Source organism: Gobio gobio (assembly GCF_949357685.1).
Source record: "Gobio gobio genome assembly, chromosome: 21".
NCBI lineage: Eukaryota > Metazoa > Chordata > Actinopteri > Cypriniformes > Gobionidae > Gobio > Gobio gobio.
In genome coordinates this window covers 22388774-22412756 of record NC_137117.1, presented here as the reverse complement: position 1 = coordinate 22412756, position 23983 = coordinate 22388774, and the positions used below count along the sequence as shown (strand labels likewise).

The 23983-nt window shown below is 39.6% G+C and overlaps 1 protein-coding gene across 5 annotated transcripts; it reads right to left on the bottom strand.

Annotated features, from left to right (window-relative positions):
• Positions 1 to 10000: 10000 nt before the first annotated feature.
• Positions 10001 to 23067, bottom strand: larp4aa (La ribonucleoprotein 4Aa). 5 transcript variants are annotated; one of them, XM_079803203.1, is made up of 17 exons: positions 22476 to 23058; positions 19719 to 19845; positions 17605 to 17748; positions 17360 to 17447; positions 17103 to 17239; positions 16909 to 17012; positions 16700 to 16810; positions 16525 to 16578; positions 16229 to 16441; positions 14127 to 14230; positions 13549 to 13590; positions 12490 to 12699; positions 12286 to 12337; positions 12040 to 12198; positions 11832 to 11956; positions 11562 to 11754; positions 10001 to 10536 (listed from the first exon to the last, which is right to left on the bottom strand). In XM_079803203.1, exons 1-17 carry the CDS (start codon positions 22587 to 22589, stop codon positions 10150 to 10152), a joined length of 2364 nt encoding a protein of 787 aa, XP_079659329.1. In that variant the 5' UTR covers positions 22590 to 23058; the 3' UTR covers positions 10001 to 10149. The 5 variants fall into 5 exon arrangements, with proteins under 5 accessions (XP_079659329.1, XP_079659333.1, XP_079659330.1 ...); XM_079803207.1 differs by having other exon boundaries at positions 11832 to 11953; XM_079803204.1 differs by lacking the exon at positions 13549 to 13590 and having other exon boundaries at positions 22476 to 23056.
• Positions 23068 to 23983: the final 916 nt, after the last annotated feature.

The window sequence follows — 23983 nt, the reverse complement described above, 5'->3', positions numbered from 1 at the left end:
AGTGCCCTATTGTTTTCCTGTTACAGTACTTCAAATGAAGCAGTGTAATTACTTCAGTTTTCAACGTGTTCTTCTGAGATCACTAGGGCTGAATATTAGCAATTTGCCCAAAATTGCATAAATGCTTAAAATTAATTAAAATCTGCCCTCCCAAATGACAATTTAGCTAACATAAAGTAGTGTTATGTATGCCCCTATGTTATATATATGATTTCTAACACTGTTAGGGTTTTATTTTTGTGAAAACAATGAACACTATGCAAATTATGCCTTACATTACTTTTCAAAAGTTCTTAGGTCCGTAATTTTAAATTTTTTATTATTGCATTAAATTGATCAAAAGTGACAGTAAAGTGATGTGATAGTAATGTGCCTTCCAAAAGTATTTGGACAGTAAAGACAACATCGCTCTGTTTGCTCTGAAGTCAAGACAACTGTAAATGGATAGTTGACAAATAAGCAGTAAAAATGCTTTTTTTTTTGTAAAACACTTTTGAAGAAAAAAAATGCATATGTAGTGTGAAGTCTGATGTTTGATAAAATATAAAGGGTCACTAACTTTGTCATTTCTTTCACTGTTTTTTTGTTTACTGAAATGTGTCCTGAAAGAATTAAGAATATAGGGGCGTTGCAGCAAAGGACAACAGAAATTGACACTTTTATAGTGCTTCCAAAAAAGTGAATTTGGAAAAAATATTTGAACGATTCTGAGACAAAATCTTACCATGTGCACATCATTGTCTTCACAGTAACATGACCTTGAATGGGGTCCTTCAACTAATTAAACTTGTCAGTGGAATTGCCCGATTTAAAATCAGGATATGGTGTCACACTGGAGGAATTGGTTTTCAGTGACAAAATGTATCAAGTTCCTACACATTTAGAAATATCATCATCATCATCTTCCGCTTATCCAGGGCCGGGTCGCGGGGGCAACAGTCGTGGGGGCAACAGTCTAAGCAGAAACGCCCAGACTTCCCTCTCCCTAGCCACTTCCTCCAGCTTTTCCGGGGGTCCCCAAGGCGTTCCCAGGCCAGCTGGGAGACATAATCCCTCCAGCGTGTCCTAGGTCTTCCCCCGGGGTCTCCTCCTGGTGGGACGTGCGAAGGCGTCCAGGAGGCATCCAAAATAGATGCCCGAGCCACCTCAGCTGGCTCCTCTTGATGTGGAGGAACAACGGCTCTACTCTGAGCTCCTCCCGAGTTACCGAGCTTCTCACCCTATCTCTAAGGGAGCGCCCAGCCACCCTACGGAGAAAGCTCATTTCAGCCGCCTGTATCCGGGATCTTGTCCTTTCAGTCATGACCCACAGCTCATAACCATAGGTGAAAGTAGGAACGTAGATCGACCGGTAAATCGAGAGCTTTGCCTTACAGCTCAGTTCCTTCTTCACCACGACAGACCGGTACATCGACCGCATTACTGCAGAAGCTGCACCGATCCATCTGTCAATCTCCCGTTCCATCCTTCTCCTCACTCGTGAACAAGACCTCAAGATCCTCCACTCGAGGCAGGAACTGTCCACCAACCTGAAGTGGGCAAGCCACCCTTTTCCGACTGAGAACCATGGCCTCGGACTTTGAGGGGCTGATTCTCATCCCAGCCGCTTCACACTCGGCCGCAAATCGTCCCAGTGCACGCTGAAGGTCCTGGTCTGAGGAGGCCAACACGACAACATCAGCCACAAAAAGCAGCGACGAAATCGTGTGGTCCCCAAACCGGACACTCTCCGGCCCTTGGCTGCGCCTAGAAATTCTGTCCATAAAAATTATGAACAGAACCGGTGACAAAGGGCAGCCCTGCCGGAGTCCAACATGCACCGGGAACAAGTCTGACTTACTGCCGGCAATGTGGACCAAGCTCCTGCTCCGGTCGTACAGAGACTGAACAGCCCTAAGCAGAGGGACCCCATACTCCCAGAGCACCCTCCACAGGATGCCAAAAGGAACACAGTCGAATGCCTTCTCCAAATCCACAAAACACATGTAGACTGGTTGGGCAAACTCCCATGAACCCCCAGCACCCTGGAAAGGGTATAGAGCTGGTCTAGTTTTCCACGATCAGGACGAAAGCCACACTGTTTCTCCTGGATCCGAGGTTCCACTATTGGCCAAATCCTGGCATAGACTTTCCCGGGGAGGCTGAGAAGTGTAATTCCCCCTGTAGTTGGAACACACTCTCCGGTCCCCCTTCTTGAAAAGAGGGACCACCATCCCGCGATGCTGCAGAGGCGTGTCAGCCAAGACAGGCCCACAACATCCAGAGACTTGAGGTACTCAGGGCGGATCTCATCCACCCCCGGTGCCTTGCCACCGAGGAGCTTTTTAACTACTTCTATGACTTCAGCCCGGGTGATGGACGAGTCCACCTCCGAGCCCTCAGCCACTGCTTCCTCAATGTCGGTGGGATCGAGGAAATCCTCGAAGTACTCCTTCCAACGTCCGACGATATCCCCAGTTGAGGTCAACAGCTGCCCATCTCCACTGTAAACAGTGTTGGTAGGGCACTGCTTCCCCCTCCTGAGGATTATTTCATTTAGAAATATATAGATGAAAAAAAATATTGCCATTTTATAAAATAGATGCTTGTAAAAAATATGCTGGTGAAATGCATGTTCAATTGGATTTGAATCTGGAGAATCCATTTCTTTCCCATGATAAACTCTTTGATTGAATTTGTAGAGTGTTTTGGGTCATTGTCCTGTAGTAATATGAAGGAATTCAACGAGCCTGGTGGCATTTTCTTGAAGACTTTTAAATACGCTTTTGTACACTTCTGAATTGACTGTGCTGTTCCAGAGGCAGCCATGCACGCACAAGTCATGATGACACTACCTCCCCCATGCTTTACAGATGAGGTCGTATGCTTTTTGGATCATTTGCAGTTTTTTTTCGCCACAATTTTTGGTTGCTGGTCATTTTTAGGGTTCTTTTTCACAGCTCTTGTGATTTGTCATCAACTGCTGTCGACCTGGTCGCTGAAGTCGGCAGTGGTTTCTTTCTATGTCAAGACATTCCAAAATGCCGATTTGGCTTTGCCCAACGTTTGTGCTATAGTTCTAATTGCTTTTCTCTTTTCTTTTATCACCCACATAACTTTTCTCTCGAAGTCAGCTCCCTCGTCTGCATCCTAGCTGATGTGTGTTGTCACCAAACACAGACTCAGAACGTGAAACAATGGATAGAGCTGATATTACACCTTGCCTGCTTTTTTTAAAAGCTACAGGACACCGCTGATCACTTAGAAACACATGAATCAAGTACTTTTGAACACATTAGATGGGATAAAACTGCTCGTCTTGGTAAAATGTTCATGTTGAAACAGCCAATAATAAAATGTGACATTTTGTCTCATATTCATCTTTTAATTTACAGATGTCTTGACTTTACAGTAAACAGTGCAATTTTGTCTTTACTGTCCCAATACTATGGAGGGCTGTGTGTGTGTGTGTGTGTGTGTGCGTACACACACACACAAGATATATTAAGTCAACATTGATAAGAAGAAATGTTACATCAAATCAGCATATTAAAATGATTTTCACTGAAGACAGGATAATGGCTGTTGAAAACTGAGCTTTGATATCAGAGGAATACATTACATATTACAATTATTACAAATAGAAAACAGTTTTGTCATTTAACAGTATTACTGTTTTTACTGTATTTTGAATAAAATAAATACAGCCTTGATGAACGTAAGAGACATCTTTCGAAAAATTTCTACAGACATTAAATGAACGAACAGATTTTTTTATTGCGCTTTTCTTACTGTGCACCCAACATATCTTTATAATCTTATCAGGTGGTCTCCCCTCACCCGCCTCCAGTGTGAACCATCCACTTGGATGATGCGACGGCAGCCACAGTGCAATGGCGCCAGTGCGCTCCCCACACACCAGCTATAGGTGGAGCCAATTCAGTGGATGGGGATTATAAGGAGGCCATGATTGATAAGGGCCAATGGAGGGAATTTGGCCAGGACACCGCGGGATACACCTCTACTCTTTTACAAGTGCCATGGGAATTCTTTTTTTTTGACCATTGAGTCAGGAGCTCAGTTTAACATACAGTGCTCGTATGCAGTATACAACACAGTATAGTGTCCCCATCACTATAATGGGGCATTAGGACCCACACAGACCGCAGGGTAAGCATCCCCTGCTGGCCTCACGAACACCTCCTCCAACAGCAACCTAGTTTTCCCAGGTCTCCCACCCAGGTACAGGTACCCGTTTAGCTTTAATGGGCTTCTTGGGCTACAGGGTGATAACCAAATGGAAAAAAGTAATAAACTCACTCTTTAATTTCATATATTGGAAATTATTTATGTAAAAGTACTTTAAAGGGTTAGTTAACCCAAAAATGAAAATTCTGTCATTAATTACCTTCGGAACACAATTGAAGATATTTTTTTATGAAATCCGAATGCTTTTCTGACCCCACATTACCACTTTCAAGGCCCAGAAAGGTAGTAAGGACATTGTTAAAATTGTACATGTGACTCCCGTGGTTCAACCTTAATCTCAGGAAGCGACGCAAATACATTTTGTGCACAAAAACAAACAAAAATATAGCTGCAAGCAGCAATACCGGGGCCAAGCGCAAAGAAGAAGACAAGACATGCCAAAATGGCTGGCAGTGTCAGATCAACTGGAGCAATGAGCAATTAATCACGTTTTAAGATGATTTTAGGCAAAAGGCTGAAAAATGCATTGTAGTCTGACAGTGTCAGACCAACTGCAACAATGAACAATTATACAGTTTAAGAAGATTAGGCAAAATGGCTGAAATATCATATATAGAGTCACTGATAATATAAGTTGATGGTTTATCACTTTTGACCAATAGGTGGCGCATTACGAAATTGATATGGTGTGGTCAGAATAAGGGAACAATGACACATGCAAAGTTTGATACCAATATGTCAAAGCATTGCAGAGATACAGCCTCAAGAGTCATTTTGGCATCATGCCTCAAATTCGTCGCTGCGGTTTACAAAAACGGTTTCATCTATTGATGCAAAATCCCTAACTTTTTGTTGACACAGTCTGAAGATGATACGATTCGATTTTGGTGGAAATCGGACAAACGGTCTAGGATGAGTTTGAAAAAGTAGATTTTGATCAAATAAGAACATTGAGGACAGGATGTTTGACCAAATATGGCAAAATTAGTATCTATGTTCTCGGCATGAGCCAATACATGTATTATGACCAGTTTCATCAAACTAGGCTAATTTAATCAAAAGTTATTAGCATTTTTGTAAATTTTGTTATAACATTTGACCACAAGGTGGCACTACCCCAAAACTTTTTGAGTACCTTCAAAGCATGGTGCGGAAGACCCATACCAAGTTTCGTAACGATAGACTAATGCGTTTGTTAAATATAGTATTTTAGCACATCATTCAAAATGGCCGACAGCCAAAATGGCCGATATGGTAAAATTGAATATCAGACAACTCGGCATGCCGTCCTGAATCTAACGAAACACCTTTTATGATTTTTTTTGACAAACGGTTCAAAAGTCAAAAGCAAAAATAGCCATTTTTTGTATCTCCGAACCAGTAGGTGGTGCTGTGCTGAAATACTGCATGTTGCCTCAGGTCATGCTTGTGATGACATGTACCAAGATTGGTTTGAATACGATAAAGCGTTGCGGATATATAGCCTTATGAGTGTTTTTGCAACCGCTACGTAAAATTTGTGTGCACGTTTATCAAAAATGATTTGACGAATCAACTTGATTTGCAAGATTTTTTGTCAGCATGGTCTGAAGATGATCTGGTTCAATTTTCGTGCAAATCGGACAAACCGTCTAGGACGAGTTCGCAAAAGTAGGTTTTTTGGAAAATTAAATATGGCGGGGAAATTATCATGACCGAAAATGACGTCATAGGATGCAATTGAATCGGCATGAGCCAATGAATGTATTATGACCAGTTTCATTATACTAAGCTAATTAAATCAAAAGTTATTAGCATTTTTGTCAAGTTTGTTATAACTTTTGACCACAAGGTGGCACTGCCCCAAAACTTTTTGAGTACCTTCAGGGCATGGAGTGGAAGTCACATACCGAGTTTAGTAACAATACACTAATGCATTTGTAAAATATAGCATTTTAGCACATAATTCAAAATGGCCGACAGCCAAAATGGCCGATATGGTAAAATTGAATATCAGACGACTCGGCATGCCGTCCTGAATCTAACGAGACCACTTTTATGATTTTTGGACAAACGGTTCAAAAGTTATAAGCAAAAACAGCCATTTTTTGCATCTCCGGACCAGTAGGTGGCGCTGCGCCGAGACACTGCATGTTGCCTCAAGTCATGCTTGTGATGACATGTACCAAGTTTGGTTTGAATACGATAAAGCGTTGCGGAGATATTGCCTTAAGAGTGCTTTTGCAACCGCTACGTAAAATTTGTTTGCGCGTTTATCGCAAATGATTTGACGAATCAACTTGATTTGCAAGATTTTTTGTCAGCATGGTCTGAAGATGATCTGGTTCAATTTTCGTGCAAATCGGATGAACCGTCTAGGACGAGTTCGCAAAAGTAGGTTTTTCGGTTAATTAAAAATGGCGGGAAAATTATTATGACGGAAAATGACGTCATAGGGTGCAATCGAATTGTCTTGAGCCAAGGAATCAGAGGAAAAAAGAATTTCGTTTCTAGCCCTTATGGTTCAAAAGTTATTAGCATAAACATGAGTCTAATTTTGGACTGATGGTGGCGCTAGAGGGATTGAGTTAGAGACTCAAAATTTGCTATGGTGACATTTCAGACTGTCCTCTATTAGTGTGCCAAATTTCATAACTTTTTACCATACGGTTCTATGGGCTGCCATAGACTTCGTGGCGGAAGAAGAAGAAGATGAATAATAATAATAATAGGAACGGGAACGGTTTCAATAGGTGCCTTCGCACCTTCGGTGCTTGGCCCCTAAATAAAATACTTTATTTAATTTCTTCTAGTCTGTGTCAGTCTCCTACGCTGTTGACATAGTGTAAACAGTGCAGCGCTTCCTAGTTCTATGGCAGAACGACTCGTGCGCATGCTTCGTGGTGATCACATGAACAGCTCCGGCCAATGGTAAGCTGGCGTTCTGGAAGCGCTGCACTATTTACACAACGTCAACAGCGTAACGATGTCTTTACCATGTTTCTGGGCCTTGAAAGTGTTAATTAAATAGCTGTCTATGGAGGGGTCAGAGAAGATGGACGAAGGTCTTACAGGTTTGGAATGGCATGAGGGTCAGTAATTAATGACAGAATTTTCACTTTTGGGTGAACGAACCCTTTAACAAATTACTGACTAAACAACCTTTCTAAGGGAAAATAAATTAATGATCTGTAAATGTTTTTTGTATTGACTATAAATCTCTTCTGAACCAGACAAAAGGCAAGACAAAACAGTTCAACAACATAAATTGGAAATAATGCTGCAAACGAACCAGTCAAGAGTAAGGCCAAAACAAAATAATTTATTTTCTTTTTGTGACATTTTATGCAGACAGCTAGAATTTAGTGTCTCACTTCAATCCATTGTTATATAATTCTTCCCTTTGCCACACCAACCCCTAAATCAATTAACAGTAATAACCCAAACATTAAAGAAAAATTTGCTATTTTCTGTAGATTTTTGCAAGCCTGTCAACATCAATATCATTACCTTATGCTCCTATTATAATTTCACATTACATAACAATAAGATTTTTTTTTTAAACAAGTTAGTGCATTTCATTATCCTAAACCACTAGCTGCTCATATTCATTAATGAAAACAAGAAAAAAAAAAGCCCCAGTGATTTGTTATTTACCGCATTACTAAGCCTCTAGTAAATGCATCAAGTATTTTTTCTGCTGAAATCAAAAAAAAAAAAAAAAAAAAAGTTAAATCTGTGACGCTCCCAATTTTTTTTGTACATAGTCATGATAAACTTACAAGGGACAGGGGTGGGGGAGGGGGGGGGGGGTTGCATGGGGGATGGACATCAGAATTAAAATAAATTAAAAATATTTTTTTAAAAGCAATACTTTACAATTAATTCAACAGCAATACTGTATCCTCCTGATTAAACGTTCAAATAACAGCACCAATTCACCACAGCACTTTTTTTTTGTAGTGAACGCACCCCCAACTTAGTCACTATCAGGTACCATCTACCAAAGCAACTGTCAATTTCAAATTACCCATACACATGCCACCCCATCAAAAAGAACACGCTGGCATTGGCATAGCAATGACGACACTCACTTTAACCATGGTAAAGCTAGAAGAAACCTTGCAGCAATCATTACGAGAGGATTTTTAACAGATATTGCCATTAATCCAACAGTCAAAACACACTGTTTAAGGAAGAAATGTAGTCGTTTAAATAAGTGGTGTGTATTACAATTCATGGAGGACACATTCAGGTGATACCAAGCGTCTAACATTCAATTCTCCTTTAAATCTCATCTCCTTGAAACTATAAAATGGCATGGCATGACCGAATCGGAAGCTCATATAAATGTGAGACCAGAAACAGATTTAAGGTGACAGGAATGAGATGACACGTGTCACCCCTGAGCCAGAAAACCCACTCTGGACATTAAATTTGAACATAAATCATCATAAAAATTATTTTAAGAGACCGCTGATTTTGGTTTCCAATGCAATAGGTGATAAACTCCAGATTTCTTCCACTGAAACACAAGGTGATGGTGAAGAACGTGCCTTAAGAAACATCACTTTGATATAACAGTGGTAACCCTATTTTATCATTTCAACAGTAATGGATAGAAACTTAACTTCAGACCTGCTTGACCTATATCATCATGACCAACAGCTCCATCCAATTAATCAACTCTGAATATACTGATTATGAAAATAGGAAACCCTCTAAACCATAACCGATCCACTTACGGATCATGATTCTTGACTCTGCCTTGCATTAGCCCAAACAGCCATCACCTTGTTGTAAACATAACCTGACTGATTATCAGGATATTTGAGCATGCTCAAAGCAGTCCAGGAAGGAGAATGCACAAAAACAAAACGGACAAATCTGAGATGACACAAAGTTCATGAGTGCCTATGTACCTGACTGTTAAAGTTATCATTCACAGGCTGTTGGTTACTCAAACTAACTACAAAACAATGACAAATCACACATAAAAAAAAAAAAAAGAAAATCACCCATCAGCAAATCAGTGACATAACAGCATCATAATTGGCAGGCTTTGACTTCATGAAGTGACAGTAGGCTATATATTTGAATCATTAACAAGGCTCCAAAATTGATCGCAAGTAAATCTGAGCGCCCATTACAGAGTTAATCACGAGCTACAGTATGTCACGCAAACTAATGTAAAACTCCAGACCAAATCGCACTGTCAGCCCTAAAGATACTTGCGAAATAATCCACTTTCAAGCACGCGCCGTATATTCTACATGGGATCTAGTTCCCAGATGAATCGACTCTAAAGCAAACCGCATCCTTCCACACAAAGGTTCATTTACAAGGTCAAACTACCCCAGGGGTCGAGCGGCCAGTGTCCTGTGATTGCGACATCACCCGAATGAATCAACCGAAAACGAAAGAAAAGATAGATGAATCATTGCATGTCAAAGTGATATCTTTGTATAGGTACATGACATTGTTTATGCATGTTCCTTTCCTTAGTGCATATGCTCTTTGCAGACCACCATCAGGGACACCAGACCGCCTACTTTCACACCTCTCCCCCGAGCAGGGCTAGGAGATGCCACCCTCCGTTCAAGAAGAAAAAAATTCACATGGATTTACATTCTGAAGGGACATTGTCAAGTTAGAAGCATAAAATGTTTTTTTTTTTTTTTCCTATTTGATGGCGTCCTTCAGCAAGCAACAACTGCTTCCAATTTCTGATGCCCATTTTGCCTGGATACCCCAGTCTGTGCATTGTCACTTCATGAGACTTTTCCTCTGGAAGTGCTCCAGGCAGGAGAGGTGAATACCATTTTTAATTCTGACTCTTATATCATTATTCATCTCTTAATATATATATATTTATATATATATATATATATATCTTATATATGTGTGTGTATGTGTGTGTGTGTGCGTGCGTGTGTATATAGTTGTAAATATTCAGACATTAAGGATTTCTGTTCAGAGTCTTTACTTTGGCGATATGGGGGGGATGTTCTGCTCTTTTCCAGTGTGTCTGGAACCTCCCTGGGGGGAACCGCGATGGCCGAATGGAGGGCGTCTCTGCTGCTCTCGTAGCTTGAATCCCCCTGTACTGGTTCTGGGGGGTCCATTGCTGCGAGAAAAGCCCTGGGAGTCACGGGCCGGCCGGCCCTCCCTGGCCTTGCAGTTGCCCCCCGTTTCCTGAGGCCGATCCGGTTTGCTTGCAGGGCTGGAGGGCTGCTCCTCCACCTTGTTGACACGCAGCTCTCTCAAAGGCTGTGCACTTGCATTGTTGGGGCTGGAAGTGGATGCTGGAGGAGGGGGATCCTTAGGGGGTCGCTGACATACTTCAGCGTAACTAAGCTTGCGAGGTTCCTGAAGAGAAAATAAAAATGTACCCTTAGCATTAGCCTTGAAGTACTGGAAGATGCATGTGATCGACGTATTCAAAGATGGGTTACAGACCTTTAGTCGTAAAGTCTTAACTGAATCTATGTCTGTTTTAGGTTTGAGATAGATGAAGGTGGGGGTTAAATATAATATTTTCCCATGTAAATAAATAGGCATGTAAAAGCTAAGGAATAACTTAGCTAGAAAATTAATAAAAGATAAGGCATTGCTATTGCAAAAATAGTATTGTATTGTAATTATTTAAAAATAATATTAATTTATTTTATAGATCAACAGTAAAATTACCATACATACATACATACGTTGGAAAATATTTATTGATATTATAAAATTTATATTGTAATATTTAATAATCTTACTATTTTACTGTATTTTGATCACTTAAATGCAGCCTTGGTGAGCATTCTTAAAAATATATTTTTCCTGTATTAAAAAAACAAGTAATCCAGTTTTGAGAAATAGAATTATGATTTAAATAATGCATGTGGGTAATACTTCTCAGGTCAGAAAACATAGAAAATCTGTATAAATACAGAAAAATAAAAAAATAAATATTCCCAAATAAAATAAATTACATGATAAGAATATATTACACTGCACTATTCACATATTACAGAAATAAAAATAAATATAATACTAAACATTAAAAACAAAACTTACACAAATATAAAAATATAATAAACAAAAATAAAACAATGGACTTTTATTGGAATACATTCGTACATTGAACTATGTATATATTACAAAAACATTTTTTTGCAAGAGGTAGGGGAAAAAGCATTATCCAGGTCAAAAAAAGTAAGTCTAGTTTAGACCAGGGCTGCTCAATTTGTATGACAGACTACAAAGAATGGAAAAGTGGAGGGACAAAAAGAAAAGAAAGGAGGAATAGGAACTTAAACCTAGAGTTCTTCAGGAAGACCAAAGACACCACGGACTACTTGGCCATTCTAAATTTAATCGCCAGCCTGAGGGAAGCTATAACTCACCAGTGCCGGGGTGCTGGAGGGGGCAGTGTTAGATTGAGGGGCTGCAGGTGGGGCCGAGCTAGGCTGAAGCTTTGGGGCAGGTGCTGTTGGGGCAGGGGTGGGCGGCACGGCTGCGACAGGAGCAGAGGTCACAGACGTCTCTTTATAGACCAGAGGCTCCATGTTCTCCGGTTTCTTCTCCAGGTGGTTGGAGCTACAGAACACAAGTAGCAAAACTCAGACACTGATTGAAACAAGTTTTAGAATGCCAGCCATTTAACAATCGCTTACCTGGAGGTCACAGGATCAGGAACGTGAGCAGTAATCTTGGCTACAGGCTGGGTGGGCCTGGGGACAGTCTCCTCTGAGGCTGGGCCTGCGGGACTCACAGCGGACTCTTTGCTCGAATCCTGCTGCTGGAGAGAAACAAAACAAGCAGCAATGAACAAAACAAAACCATACTGAGTGGTGTAAAAATGCTATTATCTTAGCAACAAACCTTTTCCCTATTCAGGCCCCGTACAACGTCGGAGAGGCGGTTCTCCAGCACAGGCTCCCCCTGCGGACTGGCAGAGCAGCCAGGCAGCGGAGGGAAGTTGGAGGCGGCCAGGTCAAACTTGGGGGGCGGAACCTTCACTTGAGACAGGGGAACTGGTCTCTGTGCAAACAAATAAGAAAAAAAATTAAGAGGGCATAAAAAAAAAAGGGGGTCTTAATAGTTAACAGCAACGCAAAAACAACTTACTGTTGTGCGATCATCCTCTCGCCGCCTTCGAGTGCCTCTGTATGTTGTTCTCCTGAAACCAAATTAATACAATTTACTAAATATGCAATCTGAATAAATGTAAAATTAAAACTCCAAAAAGTTGAATCACTCCACAATTGCACTGGTTTATGAGGCTGAACTAAAATAAAATTCACTAAAGTTGTAAAGGAAAACCTGACAAACCTTCCACGTCCCGCCATGGTGCCATCATCAGTTAGATCATTGGAAGCTAGGTGTGGAAAAGATGAGTTGAGATCGGTGGATGACAGCACCGGCCCGCCGCTGGAGGGAGGCTGGGGACTGTGCAGGCCAGACAGTCCATCCACAAGAGCCACGGGGGACACAGTGGAAGAGAGTCCATCATTAGCCCTCGTCTGAGGCTTCACATGGTTCCTACTCGAAAAGCAGAAACCCATATGAGATTTGCTGCGGTCTCTCCTGTCCATACAAAAATGTTTTACTAAACATGTAAAAGTGTGGATGTAGATGATAGTCTTTAAAATACAAGCAACATGCAATGGCTCCAAAACAAAAATGGAGACAAACAGGCAAATTCTGGCTTTAAAACCAGCATACTTCCTCTTGTCAGTGAGCTTGCATTAGTATCCTACCCAGTTTTTCCTTTTCTTTTTTAATTGTCCGCAGTAAAACCCACTTCAGGCATTTAAATTAGGGCTGTAAATCGATTAAATTATGCATTTTTAGTTAACATTTTTATTAAGTTAACATTTACTTTAATGCAAAGTTGCATGCACTACAATTTAAATCAAATCACGTGCTATCTCTGACAGCCCTTAATCTAAATGCTTTCCATTAATAAAACAGACAGAAATGTTTGAACACTGCTCAAGTAGATCATTCAACATTAAAAGCTGTTAATGATTGATTTGAGCACCAATATAGTAAAAATACATCTTAAAATAAATGTTAATGAAATCATGAAAATGCATGTGAGTGAAATAGACGCACTGATAAAGGAAGAGTAATTAAATTTATGACAGAAGTTGCATAATATGCATTTTGTGTGATTGAAAGAGGGTTTGGATTAAGTCGATAATCATTGTAGAGTGTCGCCCCATATTTTATTCATTTCCTTCAACCCTTCCCAACTTGTTTTGTTAGTCAACCAGAATTTTTTTCACAGAGCTGGAGAGCTGAACACCAAAGCTGGTATTTTAGCTGTCTGGAGAGGACAGTAAGAATGGCTTGATGATTGTTGATACATGATATTTGAAGTTGTACCTGAAGGCATTTATTACATTCTTTCTTGAATAGAGTGGAACACTGTGGGAACAGTAAAAAAAAAAAATCCAAGTGATCCACTGTGACTGCCTACATTCTTACACTATGAAAAAAATTGTACTTGAATGAAACAAATAAAAATATGGGAATGCAAATTTTAGATTTCATTTTCCTTTATAATAGAGTTCAACAGTGCCTGCCCACAATTTTTAGTGACCTTGGTTCTGCAAGTAATTTTTTCATTCATTTTTACATTTTACAAATACAAACAATGATTTGAAACAAAAGTATTTGAAAATCATCTATAATGTAGTTTTTCACCAGGAATTCCACTACAAAACATTATAAAACAAAAACAAAAAAGAAACCAAGAAGCTGAACTAATATGGTCTGATAACTTCACAGTAGGTCTGTCTTTAAAAGTTTTGAAAGTTGTCGTTAAAAAGCAATCCCACAATGAAGAAAATTAATGGGATTTTTACTTTCCAGAATCAGGTTGTTCATTCTATAGTGAGGTTAGAGCTATACAGTTAATTAATGTAAAAGGTGGTAAAACAAAAGGGCCCAACTTAACCTACCGGTTCCTGCTGAAGGGACGGCTAAGGTTGAGAGAATTTGAGCCAGTTTTGTAGTGTCCAGGTGAGCTGAATCCATTGACAAATCCACTGTTGGGAAAAGGTGCCTGTGGAAAACACAGCATGTCACTATCAGTTAAAGTGCCCCAATTATGCAATTTTAAAGGTTCCTAATTTTGTTTTGGAGGTCTCCTAGAATAGGTTTATAAGCATCCAAGGTACCACCCCCCCCCCCCAAAAAAAAACCCCACATACGACGAACATAAGTTAACGATGGCGTTGTGTTTCCAATTCCAATGCCAACAAGAGTCCTCATTCTTTTTTGAAAGGCATGCAAAAAGGATTCGCAGCTTGAAAAATGCGTCTTCTCGGCATGTTGACATCGACAACACTAACCAATCTATTCCAGGCCTCAGCAACAATTACAATGTTTGAAGGCGAAGTAGACATTGTTCGCAGTAAGCCAATGAAGACCATAGGCTGGCATTATGCAAATGTGTTACATTGTTACATAACAGGACGTGAGACTGGAATCACTGATGACTCATTTCGGCAGTTCAGAATCAAATCTTTCTTTTAGGAGACAGTACCTTCAGGCCTTTACAATGGCAGTAAATCACTTGCATACGTGACCAAATTTCACGCTAGGCGATTAAAAAATGTTTTTAATAAGCCAATAGCTAGTAAATCGAAGTAGAGGCAAAAAATAAGTTTAGGGCAGATCATTTCAGTGCCTGCTTGGCTTTACACACAAGTCCGTTGCTAGGATGAGAGCGCCCTGTAGATTTCTCTCAAACACACATACTCAAATGTGAGAAAAAAAGGCTTAAGCCACGTAAAAGAGAATTGACGTGCTAAATCTAAATGCAAGGTTCGACAATAAGGACTGCCCGAAGGCCAAGAGTTGGCAGAACTGTCACTGTCCTGATCGGGCCAGTGCTGCATCATCATGAATGTTTATCAGTTGCACAAGCCTTGCCAATTTAAACATCCAAGCACAAGACGACGTAAAAGACGCTGTGTCCTCCCAGAAATAAGTGTCTGACAGGACACGAATACTGATTTAAGCTCTCTTTCACATCCTCTTGCGCTTGGAAAGGACAATTTCACGCAAAATTGTCAAAATGCCCATCTTGGCGAGTATCCTAGTAAACAGTCGGCTATGTATTAAGAGAATAAACAGTTGAGAAAACACATGTGTAACAATGCAAGGATCCAATATACTGATACGATGTCTTCAAGTGACAGCAGCCTAGTATTCCTGCTTCTGTCTGTTTTTAATGTTAAACAAATGGTAAATGGACTGCATTTATATAGTGCTTTCAACAGACCCATGGCCATCCAAAGCGCTTTCTCGTCAGGAGCAGCTGGGGTTAGGTGTCTTGCTCATGGACTTGGTCAGGTGGAACCGGGGATTGAACCACCAACCTTCCGGTTTGTAGACAACCTACATGAACCACTGAGCCAAATGTTATGGCATTACCAAATTCAAAAAAATTATTAATATTCTGGGGAGAAAACTCTTAGCTTGATTGCAACAGCAACAAAATATATAAGCCTGTCACAAACTAAGACAGTCAGCCAGTGGACAAAACTTAAGTTTTTAGTTTATTGATTTATTTAAATTAATTTGTATCTATTTAATTATTTTTAATTGTCTTAATTACTCTTGTTATTATTTTCTTGCTTATAAAAATGTATCCATGTATTTGTTTACTTATTGACTTTATTTTTCATTGCTTCAGACTAACACTGAATCACTAGCACTGTTTGGGAAATGACATCTCACAGAAAGTTTTAAAATTACTGATTAAACATTTAAAATTTTTAAAATTACTGATGCTCTGATAATCTGTTTGGTTTCAACCTACATGCCATTGTGCATAAATGTTCAGTACCATTGGAACTTATGGTACTGGAGAAAACAATTCCATCAGGATATTACAATACTGATACTGTCTTGGTACCAAAGTATTGGTTCTCATGACATCCCAACACACAATATTCAAAAAAGCATAATGGGGATACTTTAAAATAATGAAATATAAAAACAACAATTATTGGCTTATTGTATGAGGTGTATCCTTAATGAAAATAAGTCTTACCAGGGGTGTCTCAAAGTATGGAGTAGGAGATGGTGTCCAAGTAGGAGGTACTATGCCGTAGAGTGGGTACTGCTGCTGGGGGCTGTAAACAGGCTGCATGAAGAGAGGGGAGTTGTACTGCGACTGAGTGTGAGATTGCTGAGGATACACACTACAGTCCAGGTTCCGGTAACCATTCTTCGCAAAGAATGTGTTGATGGCTTTTATTCTGGCCTGAGAATAGGAAATGCAAAAAGTTAAGAACATATCCGACATGTAAACAAATTTAATGCCCCACATTATTGTATACAACTTACCATGATTGGTTTTCCCTGAAATGTCTTTACTTCTTCCCTTAAATATCTGTACGCCTGGATGGAAGGAAGCAAAAAACAAAAAAAAACAAAAAACAAAAAAAACAAAAACGCACTTAGTTTCAAATCCACGGGCAAGCAGTCTGTTGAATCTCCAAATAATACCGGAAATTCATACCTGTTGAGCGTCTGTATCTGATTGGAATGTAATGTACCAGTTGTTGTTGTGTGCAAACTCCACGCTTATTACCTTGGGACAGTTGTCATTCTTGAACAAGGCTTCCACTTCCTGGTGAGAAAAAAACGACAACATAAAAACACACACACGAGAGAATTCAATGATACCCAAAAATATCCCAAGCTATCCCATTTCATGATATTTTTTACCTCAACAGGTGTTGTTTCAGGGACTTCTCGCAGAATGATGATGCAACGCTTGTGATTTGGCCGCACTTTTTCCCCTTTATCATCGACTTGGACCATTGGAGATGCTGTGAGTGGTCAAAGCAATATTAATTGTTTACTTTGACTAAATAAAAATTAATTTGAGGATGGATCTAAAATGCAAACCAGGCACGTACATCTGAGGACATCCAAGATGAGGTCCATGTCAGTTGTGAGGACCTTGATTCCTTCCATGCTGGCGATAGTCCAAATGGGGACAAACTGGTCACTGTCCATTTGAGATATTAGGTAAAGATCCTTAGATAAGTTCTCCCTGTGGGATGAAAGACGAGCATCAGTAAACGCAGCTGATGGGAGGAGAGTGGCAGTAAAGTGCTGTTTACTTAGTTGCATTAAATTGAAAGCTTACATCGCATTACAGGCCTGCACTTACCTAGAGAAACAAAACTCCAATTCTTTTTTGAGAGACTCCCGCAAAGTCTCTTCAGAGAGGGGCTGTTCGTCAGGGAGCTTGGACTCTACTGAGAGAAAAAAATGTGCGTAAACATTAAAGGTAAGTGCTAACTGAAAACACCAATAAAAGATAACAAGTGATATATTTAGGCTATTTATCTTGCTAACATGTGCATGTGATTGATGCGAACTGTATCATATTTCACAATTATGAGCATCACATACCATTATTTGTGGTAGTGCGCTCACAAATCGGGAAGCTTTGGTCGGGGGGGTCCATACCATTCACCAAACCTACTACAGTACCAGAGGTGCTGTTCTCCTCGAGAGTGGAGAAGCCAGGGGTGTACGGTTTTCCTACAGTGGTATCTAAGTGAATGCAGAAACAAATGACAGAGAAAAATAAATACATATACAAAATGTATGCATGTATTTTTATTTATCTCTATCATTTGTTTTTGCAACCTTTTTAGGATGTCAAAATCTGCTAATATGTAGCAGTTCAACAAATGTTTTGCCACTACCATTCAAAGTTTAGGGCTAGTAATACTTTTACTCAGCAAGGATGCATTCATAATAACAATTGCGGAATGTTACTATATTATAATAACATTCCACAATATTATTGTTATTACTAAAATAACACAGCCTTTGAGCATAGAATATTTCTTTCAAAAACATTAAAGTGCCCCTATCATGCTATTTTAAAGGTTCCCAATTTTGTTTTGGAGGACTCCTACAACAGGTTAAAAGGTCAAAAACACTTTAATTTTCTCAATATATTCACTGGTCATCACCACATTTTTCAATGATTCTCAAATCTCTCTAAGACAGTAATAATGGGAGTTAGCTGGTAACGTACACAATATAAAACACAAAACTACGTATTTTGAACACCCGGTAGAAAATATATACATCAATAATTATACATACTTACAGGTTGTGATTCTGAGCAGCAAGGAGCAAATAAACTGAGTACTAATACTGACCCATCTTTCAAGAGCAAGCGTTTTGCAAATCCGCGTTGAACTCTGATATTTGAGAAGCAGTCGCCAGTAAAATTACGCTTTTGAGCACGGGTCAATTTGTTTGTTTGACGGACAACATATAGGCGTGCATTATACAAATGTCTTTTCTAGTGAAGTAGAACCGTAACGCAGTGTGATTCAAATTACAAACGACTAGGGGTGTAACAATATCCTGGTCACGATTCGATACATTTCACGATACTGAACTCACGATACAAAATCATTGCCATACACTGTAACACTTTACAATAAGGTTCATTAGTTAAAATGAACTAATAATGAACTGCACTTATAAAGCATTTATTTATCTTTGTTAATGTTAATTTCAACATTTACTAATGCATTATTAAATCTTGATAACATTAGTAAATGCACTGTGAACTAACATGAACAAACCATGAAGAGCTGCATTTTTATTAACCAACGTTAACAAAGATTAACAAATGCTGAAAAGAGGTGTTGTTCATGGTTAGTTCATGTTAACTAATACAACCTTATTGTAAAGGGTTATCCAATACACCAAGACATGGTAAAAGGTTGACAAAAAAAATATACTGTTGATTAATGCTAAATTTGGCATTACATTGGGGCTGGAAATGAATAGTTTTGGACTTGGTGACAATGGTGACACCAGAATAAAAATATTTGTGATTCTGAAGCTGAAAATATTTACTTATTTTAGACGAATATGCATGCACTCTGTCACTGACTAAATATATTTAAAATAATGTAGGCCACTTTTTACTGGTAACATAAGACATTTGGCATCATTTGACCCACAAATATTCCCCCATTGCAATATTACACATTATTAAGTAGTTTACTGTACTACTGACAACGGACACTAAAACTCTGTAACTTAACAATACACATTTTCTATATCATCTACGATACAGATTGTTGCATTTTTGTATTGCGATATATTGTGACACGATATATTGTTACACCCCTACAAACGACTTGTATAGGCGGTTCAGAGTAGTTTCTTTCTTTTGGGAGAAAATTATTATCACAAACAGCTATATTATACGTTGCATGAAAGGGAATATTCGAAAAACCATAATAGGGGCAAAAAATCTTACCAAAAGATTTCCCACATTTGAATGAACTTATTTATGAAATTGAATGGAATTGAATTAAGAAAAAGGCAAAAGGGCTAATTATCTATAACCTTTATCTCCCAAAACTAACAGTCTTAACAAAAAAGAAACCTCCAGATTATGCATAACATGGTTTTATGGTTAGCACATATGCTCTGACACATTGCACAGTGATTAATTAAGGTTGAGAATGTATGGAAATATACTTTACTTTCAGTCGTATTGTTCTGGGACCAGGGGGAGGCCACGGTGCCATCCACAGGAGCTTCATTTTGTGTTGCAGGAATCTCCTGCCACACCTTGGCATTGGGGTTCAGACCAGCTCCTTTAGCAGTGACCTAGTACAAGAGAAGGAAATGCAATGAAATCATTCAACTGGAAGATTTGTTTTAAAATCTTCAAGAGACATTTTATAATATGTTTAGATGATCTTGATAACCCTCCTTCAAATGCTCTAATAACTGATTTAAATCATTTTTAGGTCTCTTTCTAAAGACATGACGTGTAAAAAGCTTCCTGTGTCGTTCCCATGACACTGAGGTTTGTTTACATGTCTTGAGTGACACTAAGAGCATGACAGACGAGCCCACTTAACCTGCGTTTCCTTGACACCACTTCACTTCCCCTCAAAAGCAACCTAAAAAGCCCACAGAAAAAGCCATGTTCTTAACCAGACATGAAAGATGGTACTTCAGTCAATAATAATTTGAAAATGTTAACATACCATGACACAGAAAATGGGACCTTTCCCACGGATATTAATAGTGTGCTGGGATTTCTCTTTGTGCTAACGCGATTCATGCATTTTCTCCTCTTAAAAAAAAAGCACAGAAAGTTCAATCTTTTTCTGCCAGACAGGGAAAGATTTACCGTTTACGCTTAAAAACCTGCCTGACAGCACCATTTCATCTCAACATCAGACAGCTTTCACAGGACGAGTTGATATCTAGTACAACAGAACTATGGCGAGTGTTTTATATAACAGTTCAATAAATAATTAATATTAAGTAACTTGCATTTTAGACAGAACCTGGCCAGAGAGTCTGTAGGTTTCTTCTCCAATTTCCACCTACAAAAACAAATAAGCTAAAGAATTTAGTTTTGCATGTCACGAAGCCAGTCTTGTGAGAAAAGTAGAGCGTTTTGGCTCCAGCTCCACTCCGGGTTTTACAATTTTCACTCCCCCCCGACACACACACACACACACACACACACACACACACACACACACACACACACACACACACACACACACACACACACACACACACACACACACACACACGAAGTGACAGAAAACACTGTTGTAATGACAGGTCATTAACATTTTATTCTATTTCAACAAGCTGTTGAAAAAAACTAAATTTAAAAAGACCAGACATTCACAAATTATGGTAAAAACAAAAAAGCATTTAACACTGTCCTCTTATTCCCATCAAAACTAAATATCATTCTGTTTAAATAAAACTGAAGCCTTCACACTGAAGCAGGTGCACTGTAAAAGGTTCCCATGTCTACATTTATTACACGTTTTATATTTTGGCTACAAATCCAAAATAATTAATACCTGCTCATTTCACATGGCCACGGGGGCGCCATTGGGAGCAGCCACCTGCTTCCTAACCCTCATCCTCCACATAAACTATCAAAAACAGCTGTTAAGCTTTGTGCGCCTGTAACACAAACAACACTAAAAGACCCTCTAGGATACCAAGATTGAGATTTCTGGAGGATGTCAGCCAGAAGAAGAGATCGTGTTGGCCGAGAGCAGACATACTGTCATTCTCTGAAAAACTCAGTTGCTACGGGTCCTCCCAACCTAAAGTGCAGGAAATGTTTGGTATATTTAAGAGAATGACGTCGGCTGACAACTAGGCAAACTGAAACAAATATTTGCGAATTATTACTCATAAAACCATATAAACTTTCCAAGTACATGTTATAAACACATTATTTGGAGTCCGTCTGTTCTAGTCGGTTTTAATTCCGTGTGAGCTCACGTGTGTCATATGACTGCGTGAATAAGCTTATGAAAGCAGGCCGCTGAATGGGTGTCAGCGGGTTTTACTGTGGAATTTGACTAAAATCAGTGTCCTTAAGCTAAAGTGTGAATTCATTCACAACTAATAAACAAACTTCTAATATGTGTATCTTCGTTCGCTAGCATGTGGGCTAAATTACCCGGTTACTCATGTCATGCTCCTCCGTCTTAAAGGGCCAGTTCACTCAAATGTAAATTGTGCCGTGTCAAGCTTCCTTACATACAAACAACCAACTATAACTAAGGAACTAAGTTTACTCCCATGTCATCTTGCTATTTAATGGCAGACGCATATTAAACAACCAGCACAATAATAAAAAGACAATAAATAAAGTAAACTCAGCGAAGAAGAAAAAAGACTAGACAAATTTGTATATAACCAACTCTATGAAAGATTATGTAAATGTTTTCTGGGTCTATCTTACAAAAACCCGTATATTGGTTAGGACGTGAGGGACTGACAGCCACAGTCAACCTCCATTCACTTGCACTGCATCTTTTCCCCAATGGAAGCGAATAGGGACTGCTGCTGTCATTCTGCCTAACATCTCCTTTTGTGCTCATGTGGGGTTTGACCAGAACCACGGTGCGGAAATTACATTTTTTGAGTGAACTGTCGTCTGTGTGCGCGACAGAACAATCTTAAAACCACAAACATGATGCAAAGTTCAGCCGCAGATTAGGAATGGCCTTTGTAAGCGGGCCAACTAAGAGCTTAATGAATCATCCTGTCAATTGACAACAAGAAGCGTCTTCAACAACATGGCCAGCTTGCAATTTAGGCGATGTCAGAGCTTGCAGGCTGTGTGAACCGACCGATGGCCTTATATAGCGAGCGATCATACTTCCTATGACCCTATTTTTAAGAAGGGCAACGGCCAGAGACCGATCGTCCTGTTGGGGAGGGGTGAAGAGGCCCCGACTCACCATGACGCTCGAGTCTCCCCCGGTCCCGGGTGTGATCTCGTCCTCCCCACGGGTTTTGGGTCCCGGCTCAGCCTCCTCCTGCAGCTGCGGCTCTCCGCCCTGGTCTGAACTCATCGGCCGCTCCTGGCTCACCGCGCCTCCGTCGTTCTCTCCCTGCCCCGCTCGACTCACCCTTCTAGCCGATCGAGTAGTTCACTAATACACCAGGATACGCACAGAGGACGGTCCAGTTGAAGAAGATGAATTAATTGGGTGCTCGGTAATGAAAGCTCAGAGTGCGAGCTGGCTGGCTAGCCTCCGAGTGGGCTAGTTCTCCTGCTAACTAGCTGGCTAGCTATCAGTGCATCGACAAATACGGCGCAGGCTCCGACGTTTGTCAACCGATGGGTGAAAATGACAGCGCACGCGCCGAAAATAGCCAATTCTTTACAAACGCGCCTTCCTCGCGATTTACACAAACGCCAGTGCCATAGGGCACATTCCTAAACGGGCGACCGAAGCGGACACAGGGGACACGCACCTTACTAATGAGTAGGCAGACATTAACACAGTCCGCCACCGTCCCACACTCCTCAGCGACCTCTTGATATCCTCTGAAGTTGATCTGCTCAGCTTCCGGTTTGGTGAACGGCTGACAGCAGGCAAAATAAAAGTATTTTCCCCTAATAAAAGTTTAATTTCACAACTGATACTTATTTTATACTTAGTCTATTATTATTATTATTATTATTACTATTTGATAGTCAATATGAAAATTCTGCCATCATTTACTCGGTTTCATGTTATTCCAAACCCATCATTTTCTTCTGTGGAACACACAAGATGTTGGGCAGAATCACTGACAGCCTCCTCGGTTCAATTATATGACATGTACTATACAATGGTGAGAGAGAGTGTGACTGGAATAATTTAAATGCCATTAGAATAGTATACTTTTATTCAGATATGTCTGTATACATTCTTGCTGCTTCCCCCCAACACTGATCAACCAAAGGCTCTTCAATCAGACAAATCGTAGGCCTAAAGTTTAGTGCAAAGGAGCACCAAAGCAGTGCATTTAAACTAAAACATCAGTGATTATAGTTATAATCTAAGGGAGAATAAAGAATAAAAATACTGATGTAATATAGCATATCGAAGATGATCTGACTGACATCTGGTGGTGAACATAGTTGACTGGAGACTTGTGGGAATGTTTCTTTAATAAAAAGGAAAGTGTGCAAAATTGTAATTTACACTACTCTTACATTACTATTTTAGTCAGTTTTGGTATCAGATTACCAAATAGTACATAGTACTAGTAGAATAGTACATCAGAATGGGTTCAGCTGTTCATATTTTAAAATGTATAAACAAACACAACATAAAATTGTGCTTGCATGTGTGTATAATCATTTAAGATTTACTAGGGTTGAAAAATACATGTTACTACAAACTGTTGCTATATTGACATTATGTTTACATCCCTTCCTAAATAAATATCTTATATATAAATAATAATAATAAAA